This window comes from Silurus meridionalis, chromosome 20, assembly GCF_014805685.1.
Source record: "Silurus meridionalis isolate SWU-2019-XX chromosome 20, ASM1480568v1, whole genome shotgun sequence".
In the NCBI taxonomy this organism is placed as follows: Eukaryota; Metazoa; Chordata; class Actinopteri; order Siluriformes; family Siluridae; genus Silurus; species Silurus meridionalis.
In genome coordinates, this window is record NC_060903.1 from 10,498,731 (window position 1) to 10,512,500 (window position 13,770).

General features: G+C 39.2%; 1 protein-coding gene across 1 annotated transcript in view; it reads right to left on the reverse strand.

Moving 5' to 3' along the window:
• Positions 1 to 13,770, reverse strand: part of atp1a2a (ATPase Na+/K+ transporting subunit alpha 2a) — a 42,485-nt gene that overhangs the window by 24,704 nt on the left and 4,011 nt on the right. Inside the window, exons 2-6 of the mRNA XM_046877007.1 lie at positions 9,914 to 10,009; positions 9,748 to 9,807; positions 4,992 to 5,195; positions 4,417 to 4,530; positions 80 to 214 (exon numbers count right to left, since the gene is read on the reverse strand). Coding sequence (XP_046732963.1) covers positions 80 to 214; positions 4,417 to 4,530; positions 4,992 to 5,195; positions 9,748 to 9,807; positions 9,914 to 10,009 — 609 coding nt within the window. The remainder of the gene's footprint in view (positions 1 to 79; positions 215 to 4,416; positions 4,531 to 4,991; positions 5,196 to 9,747; positions 9,808 to 9,913; positions 10,010 to 13,770) is intronic.

Consider the following 13,770-nt stretch of genomic DNA (forward strand, 5'->3'; position numbering starts at 1 on the left):
ATTTTAATGGCATTGAAGTTTTTTATATTTTTCATTCTCTGTTTTTGAGTCTGACTTAGCTCCCTTCATTCTCTCCTACCTTGCAGGAACTGGAGGAGATAATCCGTAGGTCAGCCGGAATGCGATCACCCCCTTTTATTTCCACCAGGTCTCCCAGAACCACCTCCTCTGCATTAATCTGCTTCTTCTCACCCTCACGGATCACCAAAGCTTGCTATAAAACAGTAAAAAGAGTGTGTGTGTGTGTGTGTGTGTGTGTGTGTGTGTGTGTGAGAGAGAGAGAGAGAGAGAGAGAGAGAGAGAGAGAAACAAAATCAGAGGAGGTGATAAAGGTGTTATTGGTGAATGACACATCTTAATTAAAGCTCTCAGTTAGTTTACCTGAGTAATCGTATCAACAATCAGTAACAAAACATAATAACTAATAATTATTACGGTGTTTGCTTTTACTTTTATTGTTTGGTGTTTTTAACTCATATAGTATATAATCACTTCATTCATGATAACTATGCTAAAATAAAGTATTATTAGTAAAGTATTAGCAGTATTATTTAGTAAATATTATTTGTTAAGTATATAAATCACTTAACCATGGTTAACTTACCAGCCCTGTTTATGATCATACTAAATAAAATGGACAGCATATGACACTTCTAAAAATATCAAGATATGGCATGTGAGTTATCCAATTCCTGTCCAAGCTAGCTGCTGCTCTGCTCATCTGGCAAGTTCCTGAATCAGTTGCTTACTAGTTGCTTAGTTAAATTGTTTGTGTGGAAAAAAATATATATAACATTTGTTAGGAGTGCTAGGACTCAAATACTGTTAAGACTCATTGACTCGTTGGCATTTTTTTAAGTAAGCCAAATTTCCATAACAGGGTAGCAATTGTTCCTTGACAAATTGCAGTCATTGTTCTTTAAATTTTGTATATGGTTGCAACCTAACAGAATAAAAAAAATAAAAAATTGTCAGTTGCCATGTATAATAAAACACTATTTGAACATAGCATTGCTATTACATTGCACACATGAACACCGTTCACTAAAATAAATATTAACTTAACCTGATATTAATGAACATACAAAATACACATACAAACAAAATGTCTCTAGGTTATGTATTTAACCCTAGTTCCCTGAGGGAACAAGACGCTGCGTCAGAACGCTTTGGGAAAGCAACTGCATTGTCTATTCTCTGAATAATAAGTTTATTCAGTCAAAATTGAAGGCATGCTGTCACCGGCGGGGTAACGTCACAACCAGGAAGTATAAAATGCCCATGGAGAGAAGCCGGCTTTAGCTTCTGTAAACGAGAAGGAAGCGCTAAAGGGATGCCGGAGGTGTGGTATAGAAACTCAGCATTTAGTTCACTCAGGGAACTAGGGTTACATACGTAACCTAGAGACCTTCCCTTTCAGGAACTCAAGCTGCGTCGAAACGCTTTGGGAACGAGAATCCAATAACACCACACCGACCCTGACTAGTGTGAATGAGCACAGCTAGGTCAAAGGACAGAGGTGCCAGGAGTGGCACAGAAGTAAAGGTTGTAATACCTGGCAAAGGTAAGAGGTCTTGGAGGGATACTCCAGAGGACCAAACCTAGGAAACTGCCGCACTCCGGGTAGAGTGAGCTCTGAACCCGAATGGAGCGGGAAAACCAGAGGACTGGTAAGAAGACGCAATAGCATCAATAATCCATCTTCTGAGCATCTGCTTATGAGCAGGAAGGCCTCTCCTCGGAGGGCCGTAGCAGATGAACAATTGTTTTGATTTCCTCCAGGGACTTGTCCGGCAGACATAGCAGTCCAGTGCTTGGACCGATCACAGCCGGCTCAATCTCTCCTGGTCTGGGGTCTGGAATGGAGGAGGATTAAATGCCTGGAGCCTGACAGGTCGTGGGACGACCGAACCAGCAAGAACGCAGTGTTAACGGACAAGTGGCTCCATAAAAAAAGACGCACTGGGGGCCTCAGCCTCTGGGGGCCACAGAGAAAATGCATCAGGAGTGGGTCTCTGCCCAGTGAATGCCCAGACATGGGGGCGTGATACGCGTAGACACGTAGACTTTAATAGTGGACGGAGACAACCCTTTTGCAAGCTGCTCCTGCAGAAACTCCTGCACTGAACCAACTGAGAGAGGAGAGCCCTCCTCAGAAGAATCTTTTATGGAGGCTGTTTGAGGAGGGCCACCAGGTCTGTGAACCACGGATGGCCCGGCCACCATGGGGCTACCAGCAGGAGACGGATTCTGTCCCAGCAAATTCTCTCCAATACTCCCGGAAGCAGCACGACAGGAAGGAAGGCATAAAGGCGCAGTCTCTGTCACGGTTGTGCCATGGCATCCAGTCCCAGCGGGGCTGGAGGATGTAGGGAGAACACAGGGGACAGTGTGACGTTTCTTAAGTTGCAAACAGGTTTAATTGGGCTTTGCCAAATTTCTCCCAAATCTGCTCCACCACCTGAGGGTGGAGGCACCACTCCCCGGGCTTGGACTCCTGTCTCGACAGGGTGTCTGCTGCTTCGTTCAAACAGTCTGGGATATAAGCTGCTCTAAGGAAGCAGCTTCCCCTGGGCGCACAGGAAGATTTGGCGTGCCAGGCTGTACAGGTGGCATGAACGCAGACCCCCCTGGACCCCCCCTGACCACTGAGGTGTTGTCTGAGCGGATCGACACATGATGGCCTCTGAGGTCTGGGAGGAAGTGCTTCAAAGCCAGAAGCATGGCCAGCATTTCTAGGCAATTGATGTGCCACTATAGATGGGGACTCTCCCATAGATCTTGCGCAGAGCGGCCACTCATGACCCCCCCATCCCATTAGGGGCGCATCCGTCGTAGCACTGTGCGATGATCAGGAACTCCCGAAGACCAAAGAGCTGTCAAAGGACACCAGAAACAAAATTGTAGACCTGCACCAGGCTGGGAAGACTGAATCTGCAATAGGTAAGCAGCTTGGTGTGAAGAAATCAACTGTGGGAGCAATTATTTGAAAATGGAAGACATACAAGACCACTGATAATCTCCCTCGATCTGGGGCTCCACGCAAGATCTCACCCCGTGGGGTCAAAATGATCACAAGAACGGTGAGCAAAAATCCCAGAACCACACGGGGGGACCTAGTGAATGACCATATGACATTCTCCCACTCCTCTTCTGGATCATCCAAATGCTCTCTAGCAAACTTCAGACGGGCCCAGACATGTACTGGCTTAAGCAGGGGAACACGTCTCGCACTGCAGGATTTAAGTCCTTGGCGGCGTAGTGTGTTACTGATAGTAGCCTTTGTTACTTTGGTCCCAGCTCTCTAGCTGTCTGGGCCCGTCTGAAGTTTGCTAGAGAGCATTTGGATGATCCAGAAGAGGAGTGGGAGAATGTCATATGGTCAGATGAAACCAAAATAGAACTTCTTGGTAAAAACTCAACTTGTCGTGTTTGGAGGAGAAAGAATCCATGTAAAGATCCATGTAAGGGAAAGAATGGATGGAGCCATGTATCATGAGATTTTAAGTAAAAACCTCCATCAATCAGCAAGGGCATTGAAGATGAAACCTGGTTGAGTTTTCAGCATGACAATGATCCCAAACACACCGCCTGGGCAACAAAGGAGTGGCTTCGTAAGATGCATTTGACGGTCCTGGAGTGGCCTAGACAGTCTCCAGATCTCAACCCCATAGAAAATCTTTGGAGGGAGTTGAAAATCCGTGTTGCTCAGCAACAGCCCCAAAACATCACTGCTCTAGAGGAGATCTGCATGGAGGAATGGGCCAAACTACCAGCTACATTGTGTAAAAACCTTGTGGAAACTTACAGAAAACATTTGATATCTGTAATTGCCAACAAAGGGTACACAACAAAGTATTGAGATTAACTTTTGTTATTGACCAAATACTTATTTTCCACCATAATTTGCAAATAAATTCTTTAAAAATCAGACAATTTGATTTTTCTGAATTTTTTTTTTCTCATTTTGTCTCTCATAGTTAAAGTGTACCTATGATGAAAATTACAGGCCTCGCTCATCTTTTTAAATGGGAGAACTTGCACAATTGGTGGCTGACTAAATACTTTTTTGCCCCACTGTAACTAGCAGCACCTAGCTGCATCTTAGCCTCTTCAGTAGTATGGAAGAACTATAGATGTGCCTTGTTTTCTTGCACATGCCCTTTCCTTTTTGGCTTTATATTCGTTATAAAAAAAACTAATAATGACAAATATGTAATATGTCGTGTTGTTTTTCATCTGAGGTTTCCATCTCATTTTAAGACCTGCAGAGGACCAGATGATTTTTTTTATTATGTCCTGATATGCAAAACCATAGAATTAAAAATTATTTTGTGTGTACATAGTTATATTCAAAGTGAAATGTACTTGGTATTAGAAGCATTGTAATGTGCAGCATTTGTGCTTGGTACTGACCTGTGGCACCATGTTTTTGAAGGAGTCCATGATGCGTGAACTTTTAGCCTCTTGGTAATAGGAAAAGCAACCAGTTATGATGACTACAGCAGCCAGAACTACTCCCAAATATAACTGTTTCACATTAAGGTAGAAAAGGAAACAATTATTATTATCAATGTAGCTCAGATTTTAATTTGACAAAAATTACAGTTCTTGAAGAAATCAGTGGCTTGGTGCAAATTTGTACTTAACAACCACTAAACACTTAATTAAAAAGCAGTGTGTATTTTTTATATAATAATTGCAACAAAAAAATGTGGCTTAAAAGGTTAAATGTCTTACACAGTAAAGATATGTAAAATTCTGTAAAGCTGCTTTGAGACAATGAAATAAACTATAGAAATAAACTTTAAATGTAGGGTTAATTCGTGAAAATATAAAATGGGAAAAAAATGACTTAATTGTTTAGCACTGATAGCTAACATGATGTTTATCCATTTTCCATGACTAACAAAACAAAATTTTTGAAATGGTTAAAAGCAGATTGGCACATACTGTATATTCTTTTTTTATTGGTTTAGCACTACACTCACATTGTCATTGGCTGGCTCATCCTCACTTACAAATTGGATACCATAAGCAAGGAAGCACAGGACAGCACCTATCCACAGAAGGATAGAGAACCCTCCAAACAACTGTTTACAGAATTTCACCCACTCTGGGATGGTTGGAGGTGGAGTAAGGACATTAGGCCCATGCTCTGCCAGAAGCTCCATTGCTCTTTTATGGGTCAGGCCCTGAGGAACAGAAGCAGATGACAATCAAATGCAGAATTGACATACAATGGGTTCATTAATTTCTCAATACAGAATCTCTGCACATCCTTCAAATGGCAGGCCATGACAGTACATTGATTTTGTGATAAGCAAATAATTTTTGCTCATGTGGAGCATTGTCCTGTTTGAAGAACCAACCATGGCCCATTTTTAGCTTTCTGGCAGAGAGAGTCAGTTGTTCATTTACAGTAATATCATGATGCCATGTATCAAAATGTTCAGGTCCTTTACCGGAAAAGTATTAGTTTTCTTTGGCAAACTGAACATGATTGTGTTTGTTTTTTTGCATGAAAGTGCAAGGGCTTTTTTCTTGAAACCACTCTAAACAACTTGGGGTGATGTAAGTGACATTGGATTGTACTTTTGCAGAGTTCTGCTACAATGCCTGGCAAAAGTTTGGCAAACAGATGCAGACTATCCACTTCCTATTTTGTAAAGCTCCACAACCTGCCCTGAACACCACAGTTTATTCTTAAAATTTCTATCACATTGTGATGGGGATTTGACCTTTGTTCATGATTTTGTGCTTTGATTAGATTGTGTATTTATTTGAAACATACTGGAAACTTTTGGATTGGTTTAGTATTTTACTAAAAACGCCTTTATATGTTATAATCCAGTGTTCATCCAGTGCATCAGGAAACTATGCTAGTGTGTTTTATTATTATTATTATTATTATTATTATTATCATCATCATCATCATCATCATCATCATCATCATCATCATCAATTAACTTTTATATACTTGGAACACTTAAATGGCTTTTCAACTTACCAGACAACTATCTGTTGCAATTTCAGTTGTATTTTAAGAGCCTGGTGGACCCCGAGCATTGGCTATGTTTATTGTTGTCCTAGTTTAGAAACCAAGCCTCTTGATCTTATAGTTCCACAGGAACCAAAGATGGCTGGAGATGCAGAGGAGGTGAAACGTTTCTAGGTTAGTATGTAACCCTAGTTCCCTGAGGGAACGAGACGCTGTGTCGAAACGCTTTGGGAACGCGCCTGAGTGTTCACACACTGAAATAATGTGTGTAAACATCACGACCATACATATCATACATACCATACCATTACATATGTCTTGGAGAAGAACTCGAGAGGACCAAGATTTTGAGGCAGCCACACTCCAGGTGGAGTTAGCTCTGACCCCGAAGTGAGCGAGGAGACTAGAGGACTCATAAGATGATGTGATAGCATCAACAATCCATCTGCTCAGGGTCTGCTTATTAGCAGGGAGGCCTCTTTTGGGTGATCGGCCCTTCTCCAAGGACCCGTCCTGTGAACGTAGGTGTCCAGTGTGCACACCGATCAGTTTCTCCTGGTCTTTGGCCTGGAACAGAGGATAGAATGCCTGTATGGGATGTAACCCGTATGGGGGTACAGGAAGGCACTAGCCATTCCTGGGGTAAACTCCAGGAAGAAGGGAGGCCACAGAAAGGACCCCTATTCTTTTGAAAGAGCAGATGGGCAACAAGAATGCGGTCTTGATTAAAAGGTGCCTCCAAGTTGCCTCGGCTAGAGGCTCGAAGGGGGGCTTAGACAGAGCCCCCAAAACGATGGCCAGGTCCCACCCAGGCACTCTATGTCGGGCCTCAGCCTCCGGGTGCCATGCAAAAAAAACCTGTTACCATTGGGTCTCTGCCAGAGATTGCCCGACCATGGGGGCGTGATAAGCCAAAATGGCCGCCGCTTAGACTTTTAGGGTGGATGGAGGCCCTCAGGGGCCACAGCCACAGCCTCCACAGATCCGGACAGGGGTGAAATATGGCACCCCTGAGCTGGGAAAGAAGATCTCCCAGAGGAATCCCCCAAGGAGTTTGCTCGAGGAGAGCTACCAGGTCCCCGAACCATGGTTTGCTTGGCCAGCTTGGAGCTACCAGGAGGAGACGGACTCTGTCCCGGCAAACTCTCTCCAGAACTCCTGGAAGCAGCGCAATGGGGGTAAAGGCGTACAGACGCTGCCTCGGCCACGCCTGAGCCATGGCGTGGAGGAGTAAGGGAGAACCAGAGGGTACAGTGTGACGTCTATTGAGGCGTGAACAGATCCACCGGGGCTCTTCCGAATTTCTCCCAAACCTGCTCCATCACATTGGGAAGCCGCCATTCCCCAGGTCTCAACCCCAGCCTCGTTTAACCGGCCCAGGGTGTAAATTGTCCGTACGGAACAACATGTGGTGACCTCTGAGGTTCGAGAGGAAATGCTTTAGTGCTAGAAGCACGGCCAGCATCTCTAGGCAGTTGATGTGCCAGCAAAGATGGGCCCTTTCCACAGACCTCGGGTAGAGTGACCACTCATGATCACTTCCCACCCTGTGAGGGATGCATCTGTCATTAGCATTAAGCGACGACCGGGGACTCCCAGTACAGGGCATAGAGATAGGAACCGGGGATCTCTCCAAACATCTAAGGAACTAAGGCATGACCTTAATGGTGTAAAGGACGTTGCCCTTCCGTGAGAACCCATGGGTCCTGAGCCACCACTAAAGGGGTCTCATGTACAGCAGGCCAAGTGGAATCACACTGGACGCAGCTGCCATAAGCCCTAGCAGTTTTTGGAACTGCTTGACAGTGAGAGGCTGCCCTTCTCTGACCTTCCTGACGGTGTAAGGATGGCCACAATGCGGGCAGGGAAAAGCTGTGCGCGCAAAGTAGTCAAATCCCATATGACACCGAGATAGGTGGTTCTCTGTAATGGAGAGAGTAACACTTTTCCCGGTGTTCAGCCTAAACCCCAACAACTTCATGTGGGCGAGAATGACATCTCGATGCCAAGGGCCATATGCAGATGCAGTTGCCGATGCCCTGATGCAGATACCCTGATGCCCTGATGCAGATGCCCTGAGACCTCGGGGGAATCAGAGCCGCATCCACACATTTTGTGAAGGTATGGGTTGAAAGGGCAAGGCCAAACAGAAGAACCTGGTATTGGTAAGCTTCTGCCCCTAAAGCTAACCTCAGGAACTTCCTGTGAGAAGATAGGGTGGATACATAAAAGTACGCATCCTTTAGCTCTACCATGACAATTCAGTCCTTGGATCTGATTTGAAGCACAACCTGCTTGAAGGTCAGCATCTTGAACCTGGGTGCTGACAAGCCTGAGCAGACTTGCTTAAACTTTTCTACCACCACAACCCTGGTGAGCTTGTCACTGACTCACCACCTGCTTTATGCCAAGGTGCACCATGTTTGCTTCCTTGCCCTCCTGAAAGCAGCCCAAAATATGATCAATGCCAGTTTGGAGTTGTTAGTAGATGGGTATGTCAAAAATTTTCCCTCATGCTAAGAGAGCAAAATGCATAACAACCTGCAGGAAAAGGGGTCTCTTCCATGTATCTTCTTACTCATGAATAATGCTTTAATTGCATTACTTTTTTTATTTATTGTTATTTCTTGACTAATAAACCCTTGCTAACCAATTTTTTATGTTGTCTATGCCCCTTATTTCCTGTGTATATCACCTAATAGAAGTCAAGGATATATTATTAAAAAAATAATATCTTATGCTTTTCATATACAGAAACTTTACAGTGTGCATAATATTCTTAAATACAATTTAATAGTTCAAAGTAGTGTTAATGTGCTTGTGTGTCTGTGTAACTGGTTTTCCAGCAGGAAAAAACTCCTCTTTGCTCATTGTTGGTCCTCAAGATCCAGTAACCCTACTTGATACAGGCACTGAGAAGAGCTTGTGTCCAGTATGGTGAAAGTTTTTGACTTTTCTCCTGGCCCTGGTCCTGTATTGCTGTGTGTAAATGTATGTGATGAAAGGAAGATAAGTTGTCATGGTCTTTTCTGTTGCTTTAACCACTCTGGACAGTGATCTTTCAGAAAAGAGCCTTGGTAGCTCAGAACGAGGCATTGATGTTTTCTGTTAAAAGACTCCACAGACAAAGTCTAGAGAAAGCACTTGGCACTCTAAGGGAGACTCTATTAAATCTGTCCTGGCATAATAAACAAAAAAAATTCACTGGTACACTCCTGTCAGCAAGTTGTTTTGTGTGAATTGTTCAGTAAAGGTTGTCTATGGGATGGACCACAAGATATTTGCAGTTTCTGTGGTCTCAATGATAATCCAGTTTACTGTTACTGTTTAGGATTTACATTTGACATTCGTCTGCCAGCTTCCTTAATAAAAAAACACATTTGCTGCATTTGCATCTGTCTGTATATATCTGTAATAAATATGTGAAATATGGTAATTCTCATTTGAGATGAGTAATAGTAAAATCTAGTATTAATTCATAGCTTCTTGTGAGGACCATGGTAGATCAAAAAACATGTTATATTTTTGGTATTCATTCAGGGTGGGTACTTGCTTTCCAGCTGTGGTTCTTAAATTAATGTCCACTAAGCTCAGACTCTGAGCATGTTTGCAAAACAGACACAGCATTACGAATCTCATATTAGTTAAAATAAGTCATGGTGCATTAATCTAGATTATAGCCAATAGCTTCAGGATTTATTTTTTTATATTAATGAAGGAATATCACTAATAAAAGATAATCTTACATTAAACAGGTCCACTTCATAGCGAGCAGACAACTCATCCCGAGAGAGCTTATGATCATCCTGCAACAAAACACACAAATAGTGGTATTTGATTTACTTTTTACACAGCGTGTAATGTACAGGACATGGCTGGTTTTTGGCTGGTGGGAGTAGGAAAGTTTCTCACCAAAGTTGACTCTTTCTTAAGCTCATCCAAATTTTTATCTTTCTTTTTCTTCTTTCCATTGTTCTGAGGAGCCTCTGTGCTGATATCATATCCGACCTGATATCCAAAAAAAAAATCATTCTGTTAAAAGTTTTTTAATGGCTGAATAGGATCGTATCTCTTTCAGAATCACATTCTGATATTCAGGAAATTAATTATCTTCACAGGAACTAATTCAATCCATACAAAACCATAATGTTATAGCAAATTTTCCCAATGAGGATGAATAAATCAAGCTTCTCTTAAATAAAAATTTCAGAGTAAAGACAGATATTTAATTTGGGATTCTGAATGTGATTCTAAATGTGTTTATTTTAATCTATTTCTTGTGGCTTTTTCAACCTACCACTGGTGTATCATTTCACCACAAGACAGAGGGAGGGATGTAAACATTGCTAAGAACAGAGACATTCCTGATCACCTGATTATCATCTTTTCTCTGCTTGTGTTCTATATGGTAAATGTTCGGCCTGTATACATTCATTAGGTAACAACATTTAAAATTCTTTTGTACTAATATATGAATATGATGTGAGGTCCAGTTACCAGCATGACACTAAAGCAGTTAATAGTAATGGCTACTTTCTAATTAAGTACATGTCAAAGCCCATAATTCTTTACTTTAACTTCAGTGAAAAAATGTAAAGTGTAAGTGTAAGCGCTTGTAAGAGTTATCTAGCATTTCTTGAATGGCCTGCTTTTATTTTTGGATTCTTGTGCCCATTGACGCGTGCAGTTCAATGTACAAATTTGCACTGTTGCAGGCAATTACAGTACTTATATGCTCAATCAATTACTAGAACTAGAAAGGGACTGCAGATTTTCATGGCTCTAAAATGAAAACTTAATAAAAATGTAATTGTTTTTTTTAACTGATCTGGGTAATTATTTTGGTTATCAGAATAATTGTATAGAGAATATTTATATAAATATATATTAAGGCTTATATATATATATATATATATATATATATATATATATATATATATATATATATTCTGTTGGCAATTTTTATTACACATATAAATAAATAAATAAATATAAAAGAGGTCAAATTAAAACCTTCAATGCAGCACACATTTATTTCGCCATCCTTTCTTTACTCAGATATTAAAAAAACATTATAAACTCCACATTTTTTACAAAACAATAAACATTTATATATGTCCCAAGTCCTATATCAAGCAAAAAAATAAAAAATAAAATGGCATGATGTACACATCGGTCAAAAGACCCTTTGGGGTTGACAAACGTGCCGGTGCATTTTGTGACATTTTTTTCGTCATAACTTTCAAACAAACTTAAATTTACAGATAATAGCAATACATCATTCTAATCTGTAAAGGGTCCACTTTTATGTGTATACACTCATAATAACACCAAAACTCTTTGCTCTTGTAAAATAAAAAAAAGAGACAGGGTGCGTCTCAGTCATCTCACTGAACACATAAATAAAACAACCTGAATCTCAGTGAATACTTGCCGCACAGTCATAATAAATATATAAAAGCTCAAAATGTCTACTTTTTTAATTTTAAATTCACAACCAATTCACAAACAAATATTACCTGATTATGTAATTCACATGAAAGTTAGAAGAGGTACAGTTTCTCTGGTATCACTTTATTGAAACCTGTTAGCCTTCCGCACAGATTTTGGGACTCACAGCTGAAAATGCCCTACCTAATTTTAAATGTTAACAGTTCCTGATAAAAGTGGGCTACATCTTTAAAAAGAAGACACTTTGAGCTTTATGTACCGGTACATTATTTAAGTTTGATATTGCTTAAAAAGATAATAAGTTATAGAAAGTTATATATGATGAAGAACCGTAAAAAAAAAAAATCCTGAATTGATTTTTTTTTCTTCATATATAAATACATGAAATCAGTAATGTAGCAATCCAGAAAAGTAATGGGTTAAAAGCCACATGTCTCATGAGTTATATTTTTAACTGAATGAAGATATCATAAAAAATTTGTTTTCTACAAACATTTATCTGAGACTATGTCGCCCCACCCAGCACAAATTTTAGGACTCACAGCTGAAATGCCCTACCCAAATTAAAATGTTAACAGCTCCTGACAAAAATGTGCTACATACACAATTTAGCTTTTGGAAAGAAGACACTTTGAGCTTTACTGTCCATCATCAAAGTTGATATTGTTTAAAAAGATAAGTTAAAGATGATGAAGTCCCATGGATATACATTTCCTGCATTGAACATTATTTTTATTTCATCAATTAATACATTAAATCAATCCTGGAGCAATCCAGAAAAGTACCTATACATATATTTAAAACATAATTACGGTAAAACATTTACAAGAAAATGTTGTCTTCATGCTCTACATTGAATAAGGTTTTACTAATAATAAACATACATTTGCATATGTATGAAAGTGTGTGCAAAAAGTTGCAATCAGTGTATTGTAGTGTTTTATTTAAAATTATCCCGATTTTTTTATATTTATTTCATTTCTTTCGATTTTATTAGTAGGAAGATTACATTAAAGATGTAACAAGTCTGATATTGATGTTGTAATTCTATCTTTATATTTGAAAAACCTGCAATTTCATAAGGGCATGTAGACTTTTTTCCTATAATCCACATATAGTATCCCATGTCAATGACAGATATATATTCTCAGAAAAACAAAAATGTATAACACAACTTAATCACACATTTCTTTTCTGTTTAGTGATTAAAAATTATTTTTGGTGGAGTTTTCTTATTTTTTTTTATGTCTGAGTAAAGAAAGGACATCTTGAATAATTGTGTGATGTTTGAAGGTTTTAATGTTGCCTCTTTAATATTTATTTATTTATAAAGGCTTGCTCTGCATTAATCACGCGTTAATAAAATTTGTGCTGTTAAAATAAATTTGTGTTAACGTGTTATTTTATGCTAGATAGAACACGTTATTATATGTATGTATTGGTGGTGTATATATGTATATTACAGTTCGGTACGTACCTCGGTTTGTTAGTCACGGTACGATTAAATTTTAGTACAGTTAGGGGAAGAAATGCAAAATATAAAATTAAAAAAACTTTTAAAATAAATATAAAAGTTTATTTATTAACTAAGTTTATTGTAAACATTTGAGCAGTTTACATTCATAAACTATTTTGAAATAAAATTCCTGCTTGTTAATATAATATAGAAAATTATATTTTATAATATTTCATAAAAATAAAATAGAATAAAATTAATGCAGTACACATTTTTAAGTATCTTAATTAAACTGTGTAATCAATTAAATTGATTAAATAATGTAATAAATGGAAAATGTTTATTATATAGTTAACATTTCTTAGACCCCATTTGGTTAATACAGATTTATACAGTTATTACTCCCTAGATATATCTCCTTTTAAGAGTAATTATTTAATTATTTAGTAATTATTTAGACATAAAATGCTAAAGAATCCATAGTGCTAGCGATAGCCGCTAGTTACTTCCTGGTTAGCGGCTAATGTAGCGCTATAGATTCTTTAGCGTTTTCATGCATGCGCAAATATTATTTCCGGTAAAAAGTGAGTAGCCACAGTGACATCTTTAGTTGTTTAATAAAAACAATAAGAAATGCACTCAAGGTGCGAGGCGGAGACTAAACAAACATTGTGGCCCGCCATTTAATAATCTGATTGTAACTATGTTCCGCATGTAAAAAGCATTGCATTCCATTTACATAAACAGTTGCCTTTTTTTTATGTTTATGCCACAATGTCAACAAACATTTCTTTTATGTTTATTTTCTTGCAAATAAAACTCATTCTGGTTGAATTTTAAGATAGCAGTGATAAGATTTAAA